Source organism: Cricetulus griseus, assembly GCF_003668045.3.
Source record: "Cricetulus griseus strain 17A/GY chromosome 1 unlocalized genomic scaffold, alternate assembly CriGri-PICRH-1.0 chr1_1, whole genome shotgun sequence".
Lineage (NCBI taxonomy): Eukaryota > Metazoa > Chordata > Mammalia > Rodentia > Cricetidae > Cricetulus > Cricetulus griseus.
The window spans coordinates 114,061,360-114,087,662 of NW_023276807.1; the positions used below are offsets into that span (position 1 = coordinate 114,061,360).

Here is a 26,303-nt window from a genome sequence, read left to right on the forward strand (position 1 = left end):
CTTCAACTGTTTGTTTTCTAGGATTTCTTTAAGGGATTTAGTCCTTTATTCCTTAAGGACTTCTATCACCTTCATATGGTTGGTTTTATGGTCTTTTATTTGTACTTCAAGGATGTTGTAATATTCCTGGCCTGCTGTGGTAAGGTAGTTTGGGCTCTAGTGGAGACACAGTGCTCTAGCTGTTATTGATTGTGTTTTTGTCCTTGCATCAACACATCTGGGTTTGGGATGATTATAGGTCTAGGTGCTGATTTCTGGAGTTCTCTTTGTTGGGGGGGTTGTCCCTTGGTTTCTGTTTCCTCTCTGGATTTCTGGAGAATGTGCTGGCTGTGTATAGCCTGTTTTCCTGGCCTACTCAGCTGCTGGGATAATGGGATGATTTGGGGAAGGAAGATTAGGGAAGAAGGTCTTTGAGATCAGTTGAGAATAGAGTCAAAAAGGAAAGGGAGATCTCAGCAGGTTTCCTGCTACAGAGCTGGGGATGAGACTGGAAGCAGGAAGGGGGATTGGATCTCAGGAACAGTAGGAAATGTGTGTGGGGGGGTCTGCCTTCTGCCTACTATTGCCCTGGGAGAAGTGGTCCTTGGGCTGGGATCTAAGACAAATCAACAAGTGTGTGGAGGAAGGTTAGAAGGGGAAGAAGAGTCGTGGGATCCACAGGAGATGGGCATAGGGGGCAGGGAAGGCTGCCACCCATGGGTGTCCTGCTACAGAGCTGGGGATGAGACTGTTTTTCAATGATGAGGATTAAAACGAGGGCCTTGTGGATGTTAGTCAAATGCTGTGTGGCTAAACTGTATCTACAGCCCTCCTATCTCCACTTGGGTGTCTAATGGAGATTGATATTCCTCATCTTCCCCCTGAAGACCTGTTCACCCACAGCCTTTAAATAAATATTTTTAAATGACTGCATGAGTGGCTAGATGGAATGGGGGGATGCCTTGGAGGCAGAAACAGACTTACATTTCTTCCTCTGACCTGTAACCACAGAACCATCCTTATTTCGAGAATCTAGACAGTATAGTCTTATTTGGATGCCATTGTATTTTTTTTAAAGTTTCTATTACTGGGCGGTAACAAATTGTAGGGGTACAATTCACAGAATCAACCACTTTTCACAGTGTATGAGTGACAAAAAAATTATCCATTTATGATCTCCCCATTATTGACCTGTCTTTCTTTACTCTGGACACCAATGAAAAATCTTTCTTACATTCTTTCTTAGTTAGGGTTTCTATTGCTGTGAAGAGACACCATGGCCATAGCAACTTTTATAAAGGAAAACAGTTAGTTGGGCCTGGCTTACTGTTTCAGAGGTTTAGTCCATTATCATCGTGGTGGAAGACATGGCACTGTGCAGACAGACATGGTCCTGGAGAAGGAGCTGAGAGTTTTACATCCAGACTGGCATACAGCAGGAAGAAAGAGTGCTAAACTGGGCGTGGCTTGAACATAGGAGGTCTCAAAGCTTAACCTGATAGTGATGCACTTCCTCCAACAAGGCCATGCCTTCTAAAAGTGCCACTCCCTGTGGGGGCCATTTTCTTTCAAACCACTACACATTCTAAGAGACTGAACTTTTGCTGAACCTCACAGCCCAGTTAATTCACCTTGAAGTCATTTAAGACTTCAGACTATGTCCTCTTATATAACAGCCTCTTTGTTTAACCTGCCTTTAAGAGAAGCATGTAACAATTAACTTTACTTGTGTTGGATTTCTCATGTGACCACCTGTACAAGGCAAGCCACCACATAGCTTTTATGTAAGTTATGTATGCTTCCATGCCCCAGACCCAGAGAGCAATGTACATGTGTCTGTATGCGTGCTATAATAATCATTTGCTGAAAACATTAAAGAAGTCAAAAATGATCTTATAAAACAAGTAAGTGTTGAAAACAACATGGATAGAGATTGTAAGACTGTTTGTTTTATTATCTCTACTTTGCTGAGGGCTCCTGAGTTAGGCAGAATCAGTGAACTTCAATTCCTTGTAAAGTGTGAAAGAGTTCTGTAAAATATCTCTCATTCCTTCTTCCTGTAATGCTTTCTGCACTCTTCAATAAAAGACAGAGCAAAGAGCTATGATGGGGACAGACTCACAAGATGGCACTGAGGCAGACACAGATTCAGGCTCGTAACAACAGACAGACTGGAGACCATCCAGAAAACATATAGACACAGGGAGAGAAGCCAGGAATTCAAACTTGGGCTCACTCTTGGTCAGATTACTCCAAGAAAGAAAGTGGTTTGATTTCTTTCCTTAATGTGGCACTGACACATTCTGGTGCCTCTACTCTAATGTGTTTAACCAATGCATCTCTTAAAACACAGCTCTCCCTGTAGCATCTTTTGCTAAGATCATCACTGATTCCCTGCTGCCTCCCTCTCCATAAATGTTGCTTCCTGCCTTTCAAGAGTCTCTTTAATCCAGCAACACTCTCTTTACTCTTCTTTTTATTCCAGACAGGCCTGATCTCTCCACCCATGACAAGCCAACATTCTCCCACACTCTCCCAGATCCTGATGTCCCCTTTAATTATCTATCGCCTTCTCATGCAGTTTATTATCAGGAAGTCACAGTGGCACCTGCCCTGTTCTTTAATTAAATGTTGCTGTCTCAACTGGACTTAGATCATACATTCATTCAAATATTTATGAGCATCTTGTTTGTATAGGCCCTAGATATAGACTGGATCTTGGCACAAGTGCACAAAGGTGGAAGACACGCCCCCTCACAAGAGCAAGATACAGCTGATTAGCACTTTGAAACTGGTTGCTTTGGGAGTAGGAGGAGACACATAACCCACATGGGGAAGGTCTGGAGACATTTCTTGGAAGAAATGGCATTGGACAAAATGAAGGAGGTTGAAGGAACTTGGGTGTTTTATGTTAGTAACCTTTTTGTCACCATTACAGAAATTTCTAAAGCTTAAAGAGGAAAGATTTTCTTTAGTTCATAGCTCCAGAGGTTTCCATTGTCATCTGGCCCTAAAGTTTAGGGCCAGTGATAGCACAGAAATTATGCTGAAAGCACATGGTGGAATGCCTCTTCACAGCATTTCTCTCATGAGCACACTTGAAACCTGTTATGAATATGGTGGGAGGTGGGACATTTGAAGAATTCCATGTCGGGTGAGGGAAGGGACAAATGGCTGGTGAGAGACAGACAGAGACCTGCAGGCATAATTTATGTGGAAAGTTTTTTGGGAGAAGAGAAGGGAGTGGTAAAGGGAAAGGAGAGAAGGGAGAACCAGGGGGTGACTCTGCCATGCTTCAGGGGCGGCACACATTTCCAAGTCCCAAAGGGGCGGGGCCAGGTTTGCCAGGATTACAACAAAACCTTACAATTTCTTTCTACTAGGTCCTACGTCCTAAATGTTTTACTTCCTCCCAGTAGACCACAAGCTTCTGACATGAGCCTTGGTGGTGGTGGGGATGGGGCACACAGGGCAGATACGATGATAGCCCATATCTACATGTGTCTGCATAAAACAATCTTTAAAACAGTTTTTGTAATCACAGTACTTTATGCCCCTACTAGATAACAAAGGATGGCAGATATGCTACCCTAAGTACGCCATTTGGCCATAAATATTTTGCGCTAAAGGCAACTTGAACAGGAGCAAATTCAAGAAGAGCATCTTTGGGTCTACCAAACCCAAAGCAGTACATAAAACTGCCATATAAACTGCAGTATCCCCAAATTCTGTCACCAGAGGTGAGGAGTTAAGGAAGATAGAAATCTGCACAAATGAACCTTGTTTAGCTAATCCTTACATTCTTTTAGTTTTCTTTTACCCTTAGCTACTTTTTCAGAACTATTACTTTTGTTCAATATAAGCACTTAGACCTAACCACTTTCAGGATTCTCATTTTTCAGTAAGGGCTCCCATGTATACACAAACTTGTTAAATAAAATTCACATACTTCTATTAATCCGTCTTATACCAACTTCTCGAGCTTCTGGCACTGGCACACTCATGCGCGCGCAGACCAGCATGCCCTAGAGCACGCAGAAACCACGCCCCAAGACGCCCACTCCGCCCCCAAATATGGAAAGCCCCGCCACATGGCCTGCGGCCCCCTCCCGCAAGGCGCGTTAGCGCGTCTCCGCCCAGTTGCCGAAAGCCCCGCCCCTAGGTGCCCGCACGCTCCGCTCCAGCACTTGTTTCGCTTTCCTTGCGCGGGTCCGAGACCCCGGAGGTCCCGCCCCCAGGCGCGCGCCCTCCCTCGCGCCACGTGCTCCCTCCGGAGGGCGGTGACGTAGGCCCAGCCGAGAAGATGTTTCTGCTGCCTCTTCCGGCTGTCGCGCGAGTCGCTCTCCGCCGCCTGGGAGTGAGACGTCTCTGGGATCGGGGTCTCTCCACAGCAGACATGACGAAGGTGAGTGGCGGCGGCTCACCCGGGCGGCCGCGAGTGCGGTGGCCGCGGGCGGCGGGGTGGCCGGGCTGGCCCAGGCCACGGTGTGTAGGGCGGACGCGTCAAGTTGCACAAATGAGCTGAACAGAAAAGTTCCCAGAGTTTGCAGGACACCAGCCTGAGCCCGGCCTGCGACGAGGACGGCCGGTGCTTTTTGCTGAGTGCGCCGTCTTTCCTCCTGCCTGGACAGTGCTGGGTTTTCTAAGTCCGATCAGAACCGCACGCTCCACTTAGCAGTCTTTACCGAATCCTCCATCCAGCAGAGCTCCAAAAATTACACGCGCCTACTTCATCGATTCTTTGAGTCTTTGTGGAAACCCTAGAAAGGATAGCGGCAGGATTGTCCCAAAGTCGGCTAAGGTTCCAGAGTAGTCAGCCACAGAGCGGGACCCCCCACCCCCTAAGTGAAATGTCAGAAAAGTCCCCGGGGGAGTAAGCTGCTGGCCTTTCTGGAGAAAAGCAGTGTCTTTCTAGGGAAAAGGGTTTTGTCAGAGAGGTCATCTTGAAACTGAAAGAGCGTCCTCTCCATCTTGCTGGGCTGGGAGAAATTGCAAAGGACACTTGTAGTATAAAGGGTCTGGAAGGGTGCTGGCTCATAGGAAGGAGTCACGCTTTGAGGACCTAGTGAGAGAGGACTGTTCCAGGTGGAATTGGGCTCAGGTCCCCTTCAGGTATCACAGATATCAGAGGGATTAGGCGGACACCTGTCAGTGCGATTTCCAACCCTGTGACTGGTCCGCCCAGTAACAGTGGACAGCCTCAGCTTGGTCTCGTGGAACCCCAGGAATGAACAGTTTTGGGAAAGCTAGAACCTGGTAGTTACTGTGCCAAGGAAATCAGGTTTCTTCGGCGGAAACATTCGGCACTATGTGGCCCGAGTTCTTGTGGATTTTGGAAAGGGCAAAGGCCAGAAAGAAAGCATGTGCACTGTCAGACCACCCAGGAACTAGTGTGTCAGTAACTAGGTTTTAGATTTTTTCCGAGATAGGGTTTCTCTGTGTATAGTCCTAGAACTCGTTCTTAAACTAGACTGGCCTTGAACTCAACAGAAGTCCACCTGGACTGTGTGATGCGATCCCTCTGCCTCCTGGGTGCTTGGGATTAAAGTCCTGTGCCACCACCACCCAGCATGGGAAACAGTATTTTAAAAGTCATGAATTGCCACCTGAAAGCAAATGAGCTTTACATCTTTCTTTCAGGTGTTTGGGGCCTGGCACTTTTGAAGGAGATAAAGGGTCATGCCACTAGGTGCCTGACAGAAGTTACTGCTTCTGCCCTCCCTGCAAAGTTGCCTCCTTCCCCCTACCTGATTGACACACTACTTATAGACAGTGGGAGCATCCTAACCTGAAATGTGAACTGCTCCAAAATCACAAGTTTTCTGAGTATTCCCCTGATATATCTGCAAGCACAAAGTCCTGCAGCCAACCCAGTGACTGGCCATAGTCAAAACAAAGCATTTAAAAGGATTGTAACCTTGAGACAGTGTATCTGTAACAAGTGATTTTCGTGTTTAGGGTTGGGCCCAATATGTCTCATGTACCCCAGGTCCAGTCTTGCCCTGGGGATTTTGGTTGCTCAAGTAGGGGCTGCTGCTCTGCCCCCTTGGGGTGGACACTGTTTTATTGGAATTGTTTGCCCCTTCCAGAGTTTGGGCAGTCACAGCCTTCTAAGGGACGTATTCTGACTGTAGTCATCGTTCTTAATTTTCTCAGGGTCTTGTTTTAGGAATTTATTCCAAAGATAAAGATGATGACACACCACAGTTTACAAGTGCAGGAGAGAATTTTAATAAGTTGGTGGCTGGAAAGCTGAGAGAAATGTTGAACATGTAAGTATTACTATATTTGGGGTTCTTTTTGTGTCTGTGTTTGTTGATTTGTGAGACAGGGTCTCACTGTATAGCTCTGGCTGTCCTAGAACTCTGTAGATCAGGGTGGCTGGCATCAAACTCAGAGAGATCCACCTACCTCATTCTCTGGAGTGTTGGGGTTAAATGTGTGTGCCATGACACAGGGTGGTGTTCCAGTTCTTGAGGGCCCCAAGATTGAAAGAGTCTTCTCTGGGTGTCTGATAAAGTTAATGGAGCCCTGCTAGATGGTTCTCTGGAAATGAAAGTAGGTTCTGGAAGAAGCTGGGCAGTTGTTTCAGTGTGGGTGGGTCTACAGTTCTGGGAAGTCATGTGGTTTCTATCCAGCTCACAAACTTATTATGCAGCATTAACAGGGATCCAGAAAGGAACAAATTTCCTCAGCCCACTCCCTAGGCTTGGGTTCACAATTCCTGCTTTCCTGTCTGGCGCCAGCTTCTAAATGTGTTTCAACTAGTTTAACCATCACCTAAGGTCCTGCCCTTTTATTGCACGGCTGGACTTTGATGGCTTTTCAAATGTTAAAGTACAAGTGGATCATCTGATTAGCAGGAATACAGCCTAAATCCAGTTGGTCTGGGGAGGATCTGAGATCTGACCTCTCCTAGATTAGCAAGGTCCTGGAGGAAGTAGGGAAACTTTAGAGTTGCTGGCCACATTTGGCAGAAATAGAGCAACTTAAGCCCTTATACTACCTATTACTCAGGTTGTAGACTGTTAGAGTGTACCAGATATCACCTGATATTTATAGTAATATCTGATAGTATAGGACTTGTACCTTCTCTTGGTTGGTAGCCCTACATATATATCTTAAATCATTAATCCAGAAGCTGACCTGTAAGAGTCCAGAATGCATGGGTCTTGCTGAAGGGTCACCATGGGCTACAGCCTGAGCCTCTGGCAGCTGTAGAGTCCCTTTTTTGTTTAGAAATTGCCATGTCCCTCATCTATCTCAATAAAAAATATATGGGAAACACCTAAGCTGGAGACGGTGCTGTCAAGTCAGCCACTTTGGTCACCACTCTGGTTCTTTTATTAGAAAGGTTTCCATCATTTAGTACAGTCACCATTCAGTGCTAAGATCCTCTTCTTCTTTTTTTTTTTTTTTTTAAAGATTTATTTATTATGTATACAACATTCTGCTTCCATGTATATCTGCACACCAGAAGAGGGCACCAGATCTCATAAGGGATGGTTGTGAGCCACCATGTGGTTGCTGGGAATTGAACTCAGGACCTCTGGAAGAGCAGTCGGTGCTCTTAACCTCTGAGCCATCTCTCCAGCCCAAGATCCTCTTCTTAAAAAAAAAAAAAAAGGCATGGCCACATTTCTAGGCTGAACCAGAACTCACTGTGTTGTCCAGGTTGGCCTCAAACTCACAGCAGTCCTTCCTTAGCCTCCCAAGTTCTGTTATTACAGGCATGAGGTATCTCACCTGGCTTCCCCATTGTTTCTAAGATCATATTCCTGTCTGTCTCCCTGGAAGTTGATCTTGTACTTTCTGAGGTAGAAGTGCTGTATCTGAGGAGTCTGGTCTGTATGCAGTTTGTAAAGCCCTGTTAAGTGAAGCACAGAATAGAAACAGTTAGCTAGAGTGTCTTGCTAATGCATAGGCCGTTTACCAAGAGACCAGCACAAACTATAATGTTTAAAACACTCATTTGTTCTTGCTTTAGATCTGGACCTCCTCTGAAGGCAGGCAAAACCCGAACCTTCTATGGTCTGCATGAGGTATGGAATGAAAGTCATATTCATCTGGCAAAATTCATATTGAGACTTCCCATGTGCCCATTACTGTGCCTGCCTTGTCCTGCTAGAACTTTTGTGTCTGATCTTACAGTTTCATTCCTATGTTAAGCAGAAGCATTCCTTATGATCATTAAGGAGAATGGCTGTCTCCTTCTAGCTTGTTTTCCTCGATGTGGAGGAAGAGTGCCCCTCATGCAGAGTTATTGGAGAATTACCCTCACTCTGCCTGTCACATCTGTTGTACTTACCAGCACACGGGGCTCTTCCTTGCTGAACTTAGGGTGGCTCTGTGGCGCTATCTCCCTATATCATTCCCTTCTGGAAAGGGGCTGTTTAAAGAATTTGCAGTGGTTAACTGGGTATGGTTGTGGACCAGGACTTCCCCAGTGTGGTGGTGGTCGGCCTTGGCAAGAGATCAGCCGGAGTTGATGACCAGGAGAACTGGAATGAAGGCAAAGAAAACATCAGAGCTGCTGTTGCAGGTTTGCTTGCTCTTTATGCTTAATAGCTGAAGGCTCTCACGGGTCCCTTCCTTAAGACAGCCTTCCTTCTCTTTGTCCATTCACTGCATGCTCACATACAATGACTCAACGAGTTCAGTTTATTATGAATTTGCTGAACCTTACGTAGATAAAGAGGCTAGCTTATGACATTTTTATTTTTACTATTTCTGTTTTCTCTTGGGAGGTTTGCTACCATTTGTTCTTAAAGCTGTATTCTATCAGATATTGTGATTTGTAGACGGTTTTCCATTTTTTAATGCAACTGTGATGTTGCCCAACTTTTAGATAACATGGAATTGTCATATTTACAAATCAGACAAAACAAGAGCAGAATGTGGGACACTTATTCATTGCTAGCAAAGTGCACAGGCCTGTCCCAGTGGGTTTGATAGGTGGGTTAGGGGAATTGAGGTCGATGCCATTGAGTCACTTTGTTGCTTAGCAACAAGGAGAACCTTTCCCACAGGACAACACTCTGAGGCAGTGGTAATTTGTTTAACTAATCCTTGTCCCTGGATATATCATAAAAACTTATTAAGTTTACTTTCAGAGTTAAGTAGGTATTTCTAACTTTTATTTGAGAGTTTTTGCTGACACACTTGTAATAAATGCTGTTAATGATGGTCTTTGCTCAGATGCTTGGATATAAAGTCAATGTCATCATTTCTTGGTGCCTTTAATCTGGCAATTGGGAAGCTTTAACAGCAAACTCTAGTGCTTCAGAAATGCTACTAGTAATACCTGCCTCTCACTGAGGGCCTCCCCATTTGTGAGATGTGCCTTTGACCTCTGTACTGAGCTCTGCCTGTGAGGCACATAGCCATTCACACTTAATGGAAGCGGAAATGAAAATTTAGAACCAGAACCATCAGTTGCCAGTTCTGTACCTCTGGCACACCAGCTCGTGCCTGCTTTGTACTGACTCACCTTTCTGCTTCTGTTGTCATTCTGAAGCGGGATGCAGGCAGGTTCAAGACCTGGAGCTGCCTTCAGTGGAGGTGGATCCCTGTGGAGATGCTCAGGCTGCTGCAGAAGGAGCCGTGCTTGGTCTCTATGAGTTTGATGACCTAAAGCAGAAAAAGAAGGTGGCTGTATCAGCGAAGCTCTATGGAAGGTGATGGAAGGAACGGGGATTATGGGTGGCACGCCCAGGCACTCTGACAGAATGCCTGCTTTCCAGTATCCAGCAGTGCTATGTGGCTTGTGTCTGTCCTACTTACTGTCCCAACCCTCTTCACAGTGTGATAATTGTTCTCCAGTTCTGCCATGTGTGATCCCTCTGTGGCTCCTGATAATTTTCTGTGCTTGCTGGTTACTAAGATGTACTTGCTGGTTACTAAGATGTACATTATGGTTACTAAGATGTGCTTGCTGGTTACTAAGGTGTGCTTGCTGGTTACTAAGAAGCATTCACAATGTTGGCTTTTTCCCAGAATGGAGGAATGACTCGACAGTATCCTAGTGAGCTTTAATCCAAATACTTCCATTGAACTCACATCTCCTGACATGCTAATTGTTAGACCTATATGGATTGAGAGTATTCCATCTTTGCCTTTATGGTTCATGGTAGGAGGTGCTTTCAAAAGATAATTGATGGTAATTATTCCAGCCCTATTCTAGTTTTGAAGGGACAAGTCTCTGCTGTCGGGAGTAGACAATAAGAGATCTTCAGTTCTAGGAGCCATGAGGCCAGTGGGTTGCTGTTGGCATAGAACGGTGGTTAGCATCTGTTAGAAAGTGGTTGGGAATGAAGGTTCTGAAGCTAGTCAACCCGCATTTGAATTCTGACACTTATTTGGGATAACCTCACTTAAGTGACCCAAATCTGTATTTCTTTCTTCATTTGTCTAGGAGCATTGTAACCCTGGTGTAGAGTTTTGTGTTTTGAGAGAGGGTCTCACTATATAGCCTTAGATTTGCCTTGAACTTGTCTTGCTGCCTCAACCTCATCAGTGTTACAAATACAGGCACGTGTCATCATTCCTGGTTGATTTCATCATTTGTATGATAGTCCAAAGATAAAATATGTCAATTGGGTGGCACATACAAGTGAGTGTTCTGAGGTGTCAGCTGTTGTTTTGCCTATCTCCATGTTGCCATATTAACTGCTGTCAAAGTGCTAGGACCATGCAACATTCCCCTTACTGCATTCTCTGGTAAAGCTAATCCTTGCTGTCCTGTGGGTTGGGATTTAGAGCCTTTGTCCAGGCACAATGAGGCTGCATGCTAGACTCACAATTAGTACTTGGGACTGCCATCTCTTTGTAGTAAACTAGGCTCTGGGGAGGAATTTCTGCATGTGGGTTTAAAGCTGCAAATTCCTACCATCCCCCACCCCACACATTTAATTATGCAGGGGGAGATCCTTGACACTTACTGCTTAGTCAGATCTCTCCTGCTTCCTCAGTGGGGCCTGTTTTCTGCTCTCAGGATGGATCTTGGTCTTGTGCAATCGTTCTTTGTTTGTAGTCTTGATTTTTTTTTAAGATAAGCATCTGCTTAGCAGCAGAAAGGTCAGTGCTCTTGATGTTGTTTGAGAGTAACTCATTTCTTCCACAGTGGCGATCAAGAGGCCTGGGAGAGAGGGGTCCTCTTTGCTTCTGGGCAGAACTTGGCCCGCCAGCTGATGGAGTCTCCAGCCAATGAGATGACACCAACCAGATTCGCTGAAATTATTGAAAGAAATCTCAAACATGCCAGTAGTAAAACAGAGGTCCATATCAGGTAATTTATGATTTTGTCATAGACTCTTGGGATGTACAGCCAAAAAAGCAGTGTGTGCTGTTTGGTTTTAGGTCATTTGACACAAGCTATGGTCATTTTGGAAGAAGGAACGTCAATTGAGGAAAAAATGCCCCTACCAGATTGGTCTGTGGGTAAACCTGTGGTGTATTTTCTTGATTGACAATTGATGTGGGAGGACCTAGCTCACTGGGTTGTACCTTCCCAGAGCTGATGGTCCTGGGTTCTATAAGAAAGCAAATTGAGCAAGCCATGATGAGTAGACAGTAAGCAGCACCATATGACCTCAGCATTAGCTCCTGCCCTGACTTCTCTTGGGGATGGACTACTTACTACCTGGACGTGTAAGCTGAAATAAACTTCCCTTCCCAAGTTGCTTATGGCTATGGTGTTTTATCTCAGCAATAGAAACCCTGACACTAGTAAGAACCTAAAATTGAACTCTCTGTCTTCAGAGGAGTAAACTGAGCCCAGTAGCATCTAGACACAAGGTCAGATAGAGTTACAGGGTTGCATTGATAGTTTTTTGTTTTGTTTTCCGCTCACCTTTAAGAGAGTTTCATGACTTCATATTGTGTTGTGTGAAGTTTTTAAATCCATTTTATTGAGACATAATTTGCATACTATACAGTTTATTTCTCTTGAGTAAAGATTTAGGAGTTGCTCTCAGCCTAGATCCTGCCCCAAATGTGACAGACTTTGATGATCTCCCATGGAAGGCCTCACCCTTTCCATGGAGCAGAAGAGGGATGGGATGGGGGTTGGTGGGGGGTATGGGAGGAGGGGAAGGAGAGGGAACTGGGATTGATATATAAAATAAGATTATTTCTAATTTTAAAAAAAGAAAAAAGATTATAAAAAAGAAAAAGATTTAGGAGTTGAATTCCTAGGTCAATGGTAACTGGTTAACTTTTTAATAATTTTTATTTTATGTGTGTGGATATTTAGCCTGCATATGTCTGTGTACTGTGTGTGTGCATCATGCCCAAGAAGATCAGAAGAGGGTGTTGGATCCACAGGAATTGGAGTTACAAACAGTTATGAGCCACTGTATGGGAGCTAGGAATTGAATCTGGGTCCTCTGGAAGAGCAGCCAGTACTCTTAAACACTGAGCCCTCTCTCCAGCCCCTGACTCCCTAGTTAACATTTAAAGAGCTTACATGTTTTGATGTGTTGTCCTTTCTACATTTCTGTTTATGATGCAAGTGAAGAATGCAGAGTGCTCATTGTTTGGGTGAGAACCCATGACCTTGGCTACATTGTAGGGAGGCATTCCCAGGCTTCCCAAGTGCTTGTCAGTGCTCAGTGATGGGATTTGAAGTTCACTTCCTCTAGTTTCCATTTCCCTTTTGAAAATTCTCTTTAACCCATTAAACACCCAAGTTTGAACTTTTGGGAGGCTTCTTATTAAAATAAATTAACAGGTACTTGTTTTACTTCATTTTCAAAGTTGTTTCTCAAGGGATCTTTTCATTTAAGGGATTCTCCAGAACTTAATTGTGATTAGAGGGTTTGTTTGTTTTAAGGAAAGTCCGTATTTAGACAGAATGAAGAAAAAAATAATGTGTAAAAACTAGGGGACTCCAGTAGTTCCTATGTGTTGAGTCTGTATATGTGTGTAGACTCTATAGCATTGCCCTGTCTCAGAGAAGGGGATGGCAGTGCTCTGCTGTGTCAGTGAGTAGTGGTGATGCTGCCAGGTCAGGGAAAGCATAAGATTTGCAGGAGCAGGATCCAGGTTGTGAGTGAAAATGGAGCCCAGTAGAGTCCTAAAGGTCACTTTAAATGTTAACAGATCAGGCTTCAGGTAAGGTGTGCAGTAGAGCCTTGGGGAACAACAAGGTTTGTGGGTGAGCAAAGGGAAGAAGAGTTTAGACAGAGACCAGTACGATGCATGGGCAGTCTGTGACTCATGCTGTGATGTGAATGTACCACACCCCGTCCAAGGTAGGTGGGTCTGCATCTAAGAAATACAGTTCTTCCAGAAGGACAAGACAGCAATAAAACACCAAGTATTAAGCTTGGGATTAGAAATGCCTACAGGGTACAGTCGTGTTTCTTTTGATGAGATTTATGTTTCTGGTTTCCCTTTGAAATAGGATGGGAATTTTAGTGTGACAGCCTGACTAAATAGGTAGGCAGGTACAGAGTGGTCCTTGGATCTGGTTAGTGTTGGTCTGTCTGGCAGTACAGGCCTAGTTATCGTGACTAGAAACTAACACAATTCTTATTCCTTACCCTAGAAAGAATAGCAATATGTGTGTTCTAGTTTAACTCTGAGGTAGAGGTTCATGTTACCTGCATTGAGCCTGTGTTTATTGAGAACTAAGTAGTTTTCCCATTGAGACATCTCAAATTGCACTTGGAGCTATGAGAAATGGTGTGCCAGTGTTAAAAGATAAGCAAAGACACAGGACATTTTATTCCTGTTGGTGTAGGATAGCTTTACTGAGTTTTTGTTGGTTTATTTGCCTGTCATTATTAGTAAAACAAAAATTAAGCTGAATGCCTTAACAGTCTTTAAACCTCCCTTTATGAATCCACAACATTGCTAATTTCATTTTCAAATTAAAACAGAAACACCTGAATAGGTTGGGGAGGACTGTTATTTATTGACTAACACTGTTTGTACCTGACAGTGTATTAGTTACCATGTATACGTTCTCTGAGTAGTTGTGTAATAATTCTTGGTAGGGGAGTGCCTGATCTCATTTTTCAGTTGAAATATCCCCAGAGTCAAGCTTTGTGCCTGTGAGTAGGCACAATAGGCTCTGATCACTGGAGCCTTCAGCCTTTGTCCAGTGTTTTCCCTTGGTATTGGGGATGCAGCTCCTGGCTTTGTGCATACTAAGCAAGTGCCCTGCCACTGAGTGTACCAGGTCCTCTTCAACATTTGAATAACTTTTATGTTGTACAATTTTTAGCATACTGTTGAAGTTTTTCTAAGTTGTTTTGGAATACATAACTGTACCTCTCCTTTTCCCTGTAGACCCAAGTCTTGGATAGAGGAACAAGAAATGGGCTCGTTCCTTAGTGTGGCCAAGGGGTCTGAAGAACCACCAGTCTTCTTGGAAATCCACTACACAGGCAGCCCCAATGCAAGTGAAGCACCCCTGGTGTTTGTGGGAAAGGGAATTACCTTTGACAGGTACTTCTTGGGGGTGTCTGTGCTCTCTATTTTAGTGAATGCTATGTATGTGTAGTGTGATTCATAAGCATGGGGTTTGATAAGGTCTTGTACATTATAGGAAACATATCATGCTGCTGGTTTTGAATTGTAATGCTTATAGACGCCAAAGATAATTAGGAATTTTATGTATCATGGTCCTGATATGAGCCCTGTGAGCTTTTGTGACCAACAGGTTTGGAAACCACAACTCAGAAGTTATTTGTTCAAAGTCATACCACCAAGTAGAGTCAGTGGGTTGGGGAGATGGCTCTGTTGGTAAAGTGCTTGTCATGCCCGCACACATGCAAGCATGCATTACACAAATATACATGCACATCACACATAGATATCTTCCTTACACCTTTTCTCATTCAGTAGCCACCTGCCACCAGCAGGTGTCAGAAGAGCTATTACCTTTCTGTCCTTGAGAGGACTTGAGAGGAATGCTCCAGTGTTTCTGGAGCTTGTCAGCTTTGTTTAATAGCTCATGCCTTCAGGTTTCATGGGGTTAATTAAGTCAAAAAAGTTGTTTTTTCTTTTTTTTTCTAAAAGGCAATCTTTGTGGGTATCAGGTGTTACTGATAGAAAGCAGAGGTGGATCTTAGGTGGATTGGTAGCACATGATGATATTTGCAGTGGCACCTGGTCAAGTTTCATCCAAACAGAAATAAAAGGACCTGCCTCACCTACACATATTTTTGGAATTATGTTTTATCTTTATAGAGACTACAGAATTGAAGTAATTTAGATCACAAGTTTAGGAATTTGACTTTCTTTGACAGGGATGTGGTACTTTTGTGTGGTAGTGGGCTCTGAGTTTGTGTGGGATTTTGTTTTGTTGTAAAACAGTCTTGCTATGTCACCCAGTCTGGCTTCAGAGTTGAAATCCTGATTTAGCTTCTTGAATTCTGGGATTGCAGGCATACAGCACCACATGGAATTTTTTTTTTTTTTTTTTTTTTTTACATTTTTGCTTATTTTGTGTGGTGTGTATGCATGTGGGGACCCAAGTGCCACAGCAGTCATATGGAAGTCAAAGGAATCAGTTCTGTGGATTGGGGAATCAAACACAAGTTATCATGCTTAGCAGCAGGCACCTTTATCCTCAGCCATCTCACTGACCATGTCTTTGTTTTTAAGACAGTGATTTGGGCTTTCAACTTTGCTATTATATTGTTGCACATTGTCTCCTTTTCCATATAGTGGAGGTATCTCCATCAAGGCTTCTGCAAATATGGACCTCATGCGGGCTGACATGGGAGGAGCTGCAACAATATGCTCGGCCATTGTGTCTGCAGCAAAGCTCAATTTGCCTATTAATATCATAGGTAAGTAGGATAAGGGTTGCGTTTTGAAGTCTTTCCAAAATGTAGTCAGATGGTAGAACTGTAACATCAAACCATTTCCTTCCTTCTAAAAAGACCAAAAGACATTTTTAAGTAGCTTTTCATCAAGCAGAAGCTGTTTGGCTGAAATAAGTGTTTTTCTGTCTGAGGTGACTGAGTTAAATGTGTTTTGCAGCCAGCAGGCTGTAACTTGTATTGATTTGTTTTACTTGGACAAAAGTGGTTAGCCATCAGGAGCATATATGTCACATTTGTACTTTACTCCAGCAAGAAAAACTGAGTAGCTGGAGTGGAGGGCATCATCTCAGGCTCATTTACTAACTGCCTCACAGGGCTGTGGTTGATTAGTTTCCTGACACAGAATAAGCAATTAGTATACAGGGTCTTCTGGTATTACACATGCAAACCTCAAGAAGCGGTGCTGAAAGTTTATAGCATTGCTAATACCAAGATAAAGAGGAAGATGGACTTGGGTTTCATCCATTGTGTGGGGAAGGTAAAATGGTACTTTAAATCTGTCTGTCCAGAATCTCACTTACCCAGCCATTCTAGCATCACAGTCTTTTTGTTCTGTAATCAGTCCTTTTTAAAAATTTCATTATTGGAAGTCAAGATGCTGACATTTCAACATGTTTCCACATCTTGAGTAATTTTAACATGTCTCCTAAGACATGGTGATATAGTTACATTTCAAAAGAATCTATACAGTAACATAAGTTTCCCAATAGTTAAAAATAGTTTTAAAAAAAGTTCATTTTGCTTATATTTTGTATTTTCTAAGGGTTTATCTAAATTTTTTTTAATTTAGTTTCCTTTTTTTTTAAGATTTTATTTATTTATTATGTATGCAGTCTTCTGCCTGCATGCCAGCAGAGGGCACCAGATCTCATCCAAGGTGGTTGTGAGCCACCGTGTGGTTGCCGGGAATTGAACTCAGGACCTCTGGAAGAACAGTCACTGCTCTTAACATCTGAGCCATCTCTCCAGCCCTATCTAAATTTTTTAAATGTGTATTTATGTGTGTCAGTGTGTGGTTCTGTATACATGTGACTGCAGGTGCCCGTGGAGGCCAGAAGATCGCATCCGAGCCTCTGATGCTGGAGTCACAGAGTGGGTGCTGGGAATCAAACTCAGGTCCTCTAGAAGAGCAGTGTACACTCTTAACTCTGAACCATCTCTCTACCCCCATATTTAGTTTTAAAGTCTAGATTAGCACACTGCATTTGGTTGCCACGTTCCTTTACTTTTCCTGCGAAAAGGCCCCCATCCTGACATTGGCATTTGGAAGGTACAGGTAGTTGTGCTGATCTGTAACTTGCATTTATTTCTTCTGGATTAGAATCAGTTAGACCATGCTACACAAGTTCCTGCTGACCTCAGTTGTGCCATTGTGATACCAAGTTTTGTCACTTGTGAAAGTGAAGCTTGTATCTGGTATGCTTTTGATGGCTTTCTAGCAGCCTCTTGCCCCATAGGAAGTTATTTTTGAATCAAGCATATCTTGTGTTCTTCTTTATGTTTTCTCAATAGGTTTGGCCCCTCTTTGTGAAAACATGCCTAGTGGCAAGGCCAACAAACCAGGCGATGTTGTCAGAGCCAGGAACGGGAAAACCATTCAGGTTTGTAAGGGGACAACAACAACAAAAAAATGCCATCTGGCATTTCTCCAGGAGCACAGCTGCAGTGTGCCATGAATGTGGGACCTCAGCTGCACTTTGGGCTAGGGTGATGTTTTTAGTGCTAAGAACATTTACATGCAAAGTACAGTTGTGTTTGATGAAAATTTTTGAGTATTTTTCATTCCCTGTTGTATCTCCCACTGATGGTGCTATTCATACAAATCATGAATGTTTATCCTGGCCTGTAGAGCATGACAAACCAGTAAAGCATGGGCTGTTTTCTAGGTGCTTGTGCCATGATGAACTTTTTTCTCGTGTTAGATTTCATTGGAAAACATGACACAACACTTGGGCTCTGGCATCTGCTGAGCACAAATATACACTTGTACACTGCTCAGGACTCTGGGGCCTTTTCTGAAGAAAAGAAATAGGGCTAGAAAGGTTGCCAGAGTTTTAAGAGTTTTGAGCCTGGAGTTTTAGGCTGACATTTAGTTTAATTTCCTTAAGGCCTGTTTTGTTTGGTGCTTAGAGAAGGGCATGCTGCACTCTTTCAGCTATCTGTTCCCAGTTTTCCTCTCGTTAACAACATTAAAATGGACCAGACATTCCCCTACTTTTTCAGTATGGTGTCATCAGATAGGGCAGGGACTTCCTGCGTCACCTTCCAGGTTAGATATGTTCCTGCTGTAGCTGAAATATAAGTTCTTTTTACTACCTTGTTACAAATGTCACCCTGACCTTTTCCCACTTTCAAATCAAATGCTATTGTGTCTGGTTTTCATATTCATTCCTCAGGTCATCTGACCCTTTCTCTTTTTGATCTTTTCAGGTTGATAATACTGATGCTGAGGGGAGGCTCATCCTGGCCGATGCACTCTGTTATGCACACACCTTCAATCCCAAGGTCATCATCAATGCTGCCACCTTAACAGGTCAAGCCACATCTTCCCTATCATGTCTGAAGGAAGTCTCGGGTTCACTGCACACACTGTACTCTGGGTGTTCTTTTTGCTGAAGTTTGGTTCACTCCACTTAAATTCAAAGATCTTTCACCAAAGGAATTGCCTTTGTGGTTATAAAGCGTCCTCAATATTAGTTCTGTTGCTTTAAAGCATTCCAAAGTTACTAAAAAATTATTTTGTCATGTTCACATATGCCACAATGCATGTGTGGAGGTCAGAGGATAACTTGTATGATTTGGTCTCCCTCCACCATGTGACTGTTGGGGATCAGAGTTAGATTATCAGACTTGGTGTCAAGCACTAAGTCACCTTTCTGGTTCTCCAGTAGTAACTTAACATATGGGTCAGATCAACTCAGCCAGATTTAAAAGAAAGAGAGAGAGAAAGAGAGGGAGACAGAGGTTTTTTGTTTGGTTGTTTGTTATGACTGCCATCTAATACAAATCTGAAAAGATCGATGTTTCAAAATCAGTGGCTTTTTAAAATATATTAATCATAATATATATGGTATCGAGTCTATTTCCTTAAACTTATACTTCATATTGTAAAGAAAACATGATGGTAGTGGCCAGGTCTTTGTTTAATGGACACACAGTGGTGTAATAGGCAAAGGAAGCCCTGGCTTTGGACCAGCTTGGGTATAACACTACTTCCTAGCTATGCGGCCTCCAGGGAGTTCCTGGCCTCCAGCATCAACACTTGAGGACAGTTCTCATTGTCTCACACGTGTGAGGGCTGAAAGGAGCTCCGTGCTCCTCTGTCAGGCATTCCTTGAAGGCAGGCTTTGATATAGAGGCTTTGTAGAAAGTGAAGAGATTTCTTGGGGGAGATGGATGGTGGCTTGTTGCACAATTCAAGAATCCATAGTCTTCCATCCAAAGTCTCTCCCTAGGAATTTGTATGTACTTCTTTTAAGATTAAAATTCAGATAATTTTGTGATCTCTGTGGTCTCTAAAATTCAGAAAGTTTTCATCTTTCCTGAGTTTTGGAAGCCTTTACTGGAGCAGAAGCCATTTCATGTTCCTCTCATATGTGGATGTAATAACAGTACACAGTGGTTTACTAAAAATTCATTTTTATTTCAAAATTTGGAAGTCCACCCTTTTAAATTAATTTTTAAAGCTGGCATACAAATACAATTTCAGCAGTTTCACAAATGTTTTATATTATTTCTGTAGCTTTTGGTCTCCCTATTCAGTTCCTAAAAACTCAAAGCTTCAAGGGGGCATCCACAGCAAGATAGGGGCAGTGATAGAGAGATGGGTGACCTAGAGCCACTGTGGTAATGTTGGCCAGTTGTACTGTGCCTTGTCATTAAGGGTCACTTAGTATTGCTGCATCTGGAACTGACAATAGCTCTAGAGTTCTAGAAAACAGTAATTTAAAATATGTATTATGAAATCCTCTTAAATCCAGGTATTACATTAAATATGCCTATCATTTTCTATTGTTTATAGTTACTTTTTATGCTTTTTATGACAAACTTAAAAACTGATGGGAATATTTATAAGCTTAATAGAACACTTTGGAGGACAAATGAATATTGTCAAAACCTACCAACTTTAAAAATAAGGCATTAAGATGGATGACTAAAATGTGACACAGATATCCCACAGAGATGCCTCAGAGGCACCGAATAATTACTACCTGCTGTAGTATATATATTATATATATATTTGATGCCAAATGAATGACAGTGTCTATTTGGCTTTTGCTGTGTGCCAGGACTGTGCTGGTGGCTAAGGATATAGGCCATATTCTTGGCTGTGTAGAACTCAAGAAAGAACTATCAAAAATAAGTGACAATTAGCCTGGGATGGGATTGTTGATGATAATTGATATCATTTCCTTTTCTGCATTTTCCATAATAAAGGGGAACTCTAGTTTGAGAGGCATAACTAGCTATAGAAGTGACAGTTTCCCAAGCCTGTCTACATTTTTGTAATGAAGAAGCCATTTATAAACTTAGAGACCACAGTTGTGGTCTAAGTAACAGGAGCCTCCTAGCCTTGAGACACTGGCACTGACCTGAGGGACTTTGTCTTACAGGTGCCATGGACATAGCCCTGGGATCAGGTGCTACTGGGGTCTTTACCAATTCATCCTGGCTATGGAACAAACTATTTGAGGTAGGCCTGTATACCATAAGTTTAAAAGATAATTTTATGGCCTTTGGATAAAATGCTTATTCAAGCCCTATATTAAAATGATTTTCTACCTGCTGGGTTGTCTTTGAATTGGAAATAGGTCATAGCAATAAACTTGATTCAGTGGCTTTGGGTTTTCTAAAAATATTCTTAAATTACGGGTCTGACACCACTTCCCTGTCCATGTAGCCTCAGAATGATGTTAAAACAACTGACAAATTACATGACTGTGACTCATAATCCCTGACTTGCAGTGTATGAGGCCAACTTTGTGAAGTAGTCTTCCAATGAATGTGTGTGGATTCAGCATTGTAAACACAGCTCCCCTGCTGAGGGAGTCAGTGATGAGGAGTCCCTTCACTGCTATGCTCTGTGCCCTTTCTAGTCATCTTCATCCTTGCTTCCCCCATTACACATTATCCTGTCACTGCTGCTGGCTTTCACCTGCCAATACCACTACTGGCCTAATCTAACCTGTTTCTGATCAGCAGGTGACAGTGATTTCTTGGTGTCCCTATTCCTTGGTTTCTGTGATCATCTTCTCTTCTAGCACATTTATGTGACTGTCCTGCTTCGGCTCTTGCTAGCTGTTTGCTTTGTCCTCCTCTTTGGACAGTATTTAGTTCCTGTCCTGATACATGCTCAGAGTAAAACTTGTCTATTCTATGTCTGCCAACAGCCGTGTCTCTAGTGCTACATGTGGCTGCTTGGCAGCTCCATCTGCCAGCTCATGTATCCTTTAACAAGCAGTTAATGGCAGCTTTCCATGGGGAATAGACACACAATCCATGAATACATTTATGAGGTTCGTTTAAGGTCCTAGATTGATTTCTCACTTGACAGTGCTTCTCTGCCTTTCTGTTTATAAAGCTCACTCTCAGCCACTGTACTAGCCAAGTTGTCTACTTGAAGGCTGAGCCAGGAAACTCTCCTGGCCTCCCACACTACCTAGTATCCCTCTATCAGCCTGGCACACACAACATTTGAGTTTTTTTGAGTTATTTATTTTCCTAATTAAAAGGTGTGTTCACAGGCATAATTAAGTCAACAATCTGCAGCCCACAGTCTGTCTTCCAGAGGTGGCAATCATTGATGATGTACTTAGCTTCTAAAATAACAGGTTCTCCTGCTGCTTTTTGGCCTTTCAATCTGAAGTTTCTTCTTTTTTTTTTTTTTTTTTTTTTTTTTTTTTTTTTTTTTTTTTACTTCTGAAAATGAGTAAAGTAAAGCCGTCTGCTTGCTTGGATCTTCTGAGAGCCTGTGCCTTTTGATGGAGGAGGTGTTAACACTGTAGCTCAGTGGTGCTCTAAAGTTTGGTTAGTGTAAGCAAGTGAATGAGAGGCTAGGCAAGGCATGGATGACATCATCTTATCTCAGGACCTGTTTTCAGTGATGGAGGCCTAGCATGCATGTCTCCAGCAGACCAACCAGGCTCTTCAGAGTCTTCCACCCTAGTTAAACCCGAAAAGCCTACAGGTTCAAACTGAGCATTTACTAAATGCCGTACAGATGCATTATTTTACAATATTCCTGTTTCCTAATTCTGAAATGAATCTTTTAGTGACCTAAAGCACTCTTCTTAGACATCATTTTCACAGCCCTGCTTTGCAGTCACAGGCTAGAACAGCTCTTTCCTTCATGCATCAAACTAGAGTGTCTACCCTTATGCTCATATTGTCTTCTTTAGGCCAGCATAGACACTGGGGACCGGGTTTGGAGGATGCCTCTCTTTGAGCATTATACAAGACAAGTTGTAGACTGCCAGCTTGCTGATGTCAATAACATTGGAAAATACCGGTATGTAAAATGATCTAAATATCTCTTTCCAGTCATCCTGGGTTGTTGCCACACTAACTCCTTAGTCTTACCCTTTTTACAGATTTTAATACTAACCAGTTCTTTTTGATGGAGTGCTGCTTCTAAGCTTACTGATGTGTTACATACTGAAAATATTTCTCTAGCAGGCAGGTTCTCTTAATGTGATGTGTTATATATTGAAAATATTTCTCTAGCAGGTTCTCTTAATGTTAGACATTTTCAAATTTAACAGTTACTTTAAGCAAGTGATGAGAATTATAAGATTAATGAATAATTCCTGAATTGTTTCTGTAATTATACAGAAAAATAATCTAGAATTTGTCATTTATTCCAGAAAGCCATATCTAAATATAAATATTCTGGAAGTGGTTTCTCTGTTAATTTCTTAATAGGTTACATGAGCTTACATTTTTGTTTTTGGTAGTGGACCTAGCCCACACAAATGTACTATTATTTTTAAAAAGCATTTATTGGGTGTGGGTGATGTGTATGCCATGGCCCTGTGGCATGCATGTGGAAGTTAGAGGATAACTTTGTGGAGCTGGTTCTCTCTGTCCACATGTGTGTCTGCTCCAGAGATGGAGCTCAGGCTGTGAGACTTGTACATCATAACTCTATCCCAGCCATCCCACTATCTCTGCAATGATCAGTGCAGCCTGACATAAGGTAAAGTAATCCTTTTTTTGTCTTTCTTTTCAGATCTGCAGGTGCATGTACAGCTGCTGCATTCCTGCGGGAGTTTGTGACTCATTCGAAATGGGCACATTTAGACATAGCAGGTGTGATGACCAACAAAGATGAGGTTCCGTACCTTCGGAAAGGCATGAGTGGGCGGCCCACAAGGACCCTGATTGAGTTCTTACTTCGCTTCAGTAAAGACAGCTCTTAGTTCAATACTAAGAAATTTCTCCATATGTCTTGAATTGAATATTTGGGCTTCAAAATATTTTTAAATTAATGAAATTTTTTTAAAGTCAAAAATGAGTGGTGTTCTTTTACTTTCATTTTAATTTTCAAAATTAGTATGCTTGAGTCATGAAAATCTAAATTTTATATATGGATTAATATAGACCCTTTAAACTAATAAAACATCTTATAACAGTATGTATTTTCAAGCTGTATTTACTATTTTTATAAGACAACAATAAGTAAATTTTTGCAATTTACTTTTAGTTTCTTTCCTTCTTTTAGAAGCCTGATTCAGCAGTTAAGCTGGGAGAGCTGGGGGTGTTCCCACTTTGTTCACATAAGGCCTCAGTGTTGGCTGGATCATCCACAAGCTTCACATATTTTCCTTTGGCAGCATATCCAGAGGCAGGCTCTTGTGAGGAGAGAGACTGGCTGGCTACACCTGAAGAGCCTGTCTGTTCCCACTGCAAAGTGTTATCTCTTAAGCTATTAAGAGAGGATTCTTCCTCTCTCAGAAGTGAGAATCTAGAATGTCCCCATTGGCACTGGCAGCAGGTCTTTCTTCTGAGGCAGTCATGTCCAGTGGCAGCACCCCACACATCTTTTTGAGTATGGGAACTTCTATTTTCTCTCACTGTTCATACTTGAGCTTTAATTCATCTAGCTTAGCTCTCAGTTTCATATTGTACTTTGTGAAAGCTGCAGGCAGCTTTCATCTGCAAACAGTTTCCACTAAATACAGGGTCTGCTGGCTCTCAAACATGCCTTCAACCTCTATATGGACAGTCTGCCTTTTGTGTTTTCATTTCCTTTGTGTAATTTATTGAGTTTTAGCTGAAATAAATCTGTGTAAAGATGCTATCTTCTAGACAAGGGTTGACTGATATGGAAGGCTTATATCCCATACTTTCTTATAAGTTCTTAGATTTCTCCAGATTATTGATTTTACCTAACAAGGTGTTTTATTTTACCATTCTTTGTTCCACCATGGCAGATAACTGCTCCTGCTGTTCAAATTTAGTTTGAGACCCTCTCTTCAGCAGTGTGGAGGTTGTAACTTCATTTTGTTCATCTGCTCTCTGGTATGGATTTTACTTCTTCAGTGACTGATACCTGATTTTCATGAGGTTGCGCGGGTGTTTCATTGCCACCTTCGGTCTTTCACCTCTGCAAACAGAGTTTCAGTCACTGCTGGGATCCAAGGCTCGTGAAGAGCTGACCCAACTGCACCTGAAAGTTTTGATTTTTCTGTTTGAGCTCTCTCTAAGGCATTACAGTAAGACACTGCTTCTTTCTCTCACTCTTCTTTAAGTGGGTCTGCCTGGTGCAGTAGGGAAGTATTGAAACATTCTAGTTGCTCTTGTTTGCACTGCAGTTCCTTCACCTCTTCTTTGAGGGCAGTCTTCACACTTTCCCTTTCAGTTAGCTCAGTCTGAAGAGCCAGCACCTCCGAAGGCATGCTGTTAAGACAGGCGGCTCAGACATTAGCCAGGCTTCTTCTAGTTTGTGAGGGAGAAGTCCTGGTGGTCCAGTTTCCGCTCCAGCTGATGGTCACTGAGCCTTGCTTCATCTAATCTGCCCAAGGTTTTAAAACTTTTTTCTAGGTCATTCCCTTCCTGCCCATGGCTTCTGTAAGTTGCATTTCTAGCTGCTCCAGCTGCATTTTCTGTTGTTAAATAGTTTCACATTCACAGTTCAAACTCTACCATCCAACTCTTGAGCTCAGCTTCTCTTTGAAGGACATACTCTCATGTTTATAATTCTAGGCATGGACTTCATTTCTTCATGACATTTGTCCACTTGCTTCTGTTTGCTTCCCCAATAGCTGTAAGCAATACTGTGCAGCTTTCAGTCGCCCCTTTTCACACTCTATGAGCTTGTTTTGAAGATCTGTGTCCTCTGCCTCCGTGTTTATTTTCAGCTTACTCTCCCCTCATCCTCCCTGGCTGCTGCTGCTGCGGCCAGAGACCTGTCCTGAGAGCACTGGGTGACCAGATTCGTGACACTAAATCCATCTGAGTACAGAAACCCCACCCCATTCATTCCACTAGGCTGTAGCAGTCTTTCTTTTGGAACCACTGGCACCCAAATGATGACATGGAGACTTACTATTAATTAGGCTTGTTCCCAACTAGCTCTTAGAACATAAATTAAGCAGTTTTCTATTAAACTACGTTCTACCACTTGGCTACCTTCTCCTTTCAGGATGTCCAACTTCCTTAGTATCTCACCTCCATCTCCCTCAGGATTCATCCTGAGTCCCTCTTTCTCCCCACAAGTCCTGCCTATCTTCTGCCTAGCTATTGGCCATTCAGCACTTCGTTAAACCAATCAAAACACTGTGATCAAATATCCTGCAGCACTCGATCACTGCTAAGTCCTGGCTTTTTTAAAAAATACTGTTCCTGGGGCTGGAGAGATGGCTCAGAAGTTAAGAGCACTGGCTGCTCTTCCAGAGGTCCCTGAGTTCAATTCCAGCAACCACATGGTGGCTCACCACCATCTATAATGAGATCTGGTGCCCTCTTCTGGTGTGTAGGCATACATGTCATTGGAACATTGTATGCATAATAAATAAATCTTGAAAAACACCTAACAGTTCCTGAAAGCTTGAATGGTGTTTTAAAAGGCAGAACAAAATGAAAATTTGTATGCTTTCATTTTCTACGATTGTAAAGCTGGTATCTTGCATTGCAAGACTTAATATATTCTCCCTGTAGCTATTAAATTTTTAACTTTCTGGTCAATTTTAAAGCATATGTTTGATTATTGTTTTTGTTTTTCAAGGCAAGATTTCTCTGTGTAACAGCCTTAACTGTTTTGGAACTTGATTTGGATGTAGACCAGGCTGGCCTTAAACTCAGAGATCTGCCTGCCTTTGCCTCCTGAATGTTGGGATAGAGGAGTGTGCCATCATGTCTGGCTAGCATATGTTTTTAATTGAGAAGAAAAATTGAAGCTCAGGTTTGTAGTGCTAGGAAAAAGAACATAACCAAAATTAAAAGACATTATGCAGTTACCAGAAGGAATTGTTTCAGGTTTTGGTT

General features: G+C 42.6%; 1 protein-coding gene, 1 long non-coding RNA gene and 1 pseudogene across 2 annotated transcripts; 1 reads left to right on the forward strand and 2 right to left on the reverse strand.

Annotated features, from left to right (window-relative positions):
• Positions 1-1,908: 1,908 nt before the first annotated feature.
• On the reverse strand, positions 1,909-6,551 carry LOC118239651. The gene is made up of 2 exons (XR_004772378.1): positions 6,391-6,551; positions 1,909-4,739 (listed from the first exon to the last, which is right to left on the reverse strand). It is a non-coding gene; the product is annotated as an uncharacterized LOC118239651 (long non-coding RNA).
• On the forward strand, positions 4,252-23,449 carry Lap3 (leucine aminopeptidase 3). The gene is made up of 13 exons (XM_027386984.2): positions 4,252-4,384; positions 6,136-6,251; positions 7,967-8,021; positions 8,416-8,521; positions 9,497-9,656; positions 11,102-11,266; positions 14,275-14,433; positions 15,658-15,782; positions 17,331-17,419; positions 18,249-18,351; positions 20,432-20,511; positions 22,217-22,326; positions 23,047-23,449. Exons 1-13 carry the CDS (start codon positions 4,283-4,285, stop codon positions 23,234-23,236), a joined length of 1,560 nt encoding a protein of 519 aa, XP_027242785.1. The 5' UTR covers positions 4,252-4,282; the 3' UTR covers positions 23,237-23,449.
• An 85-nt stretch (positions 23,450-23,534) lies between these two features.
• LOC100770069 lies at positions 23,535-25,493 on the reverse strand (annotated as a pseudogene).
• Positions 25,494-26,303: the final 810 nt, after the last annotated feature.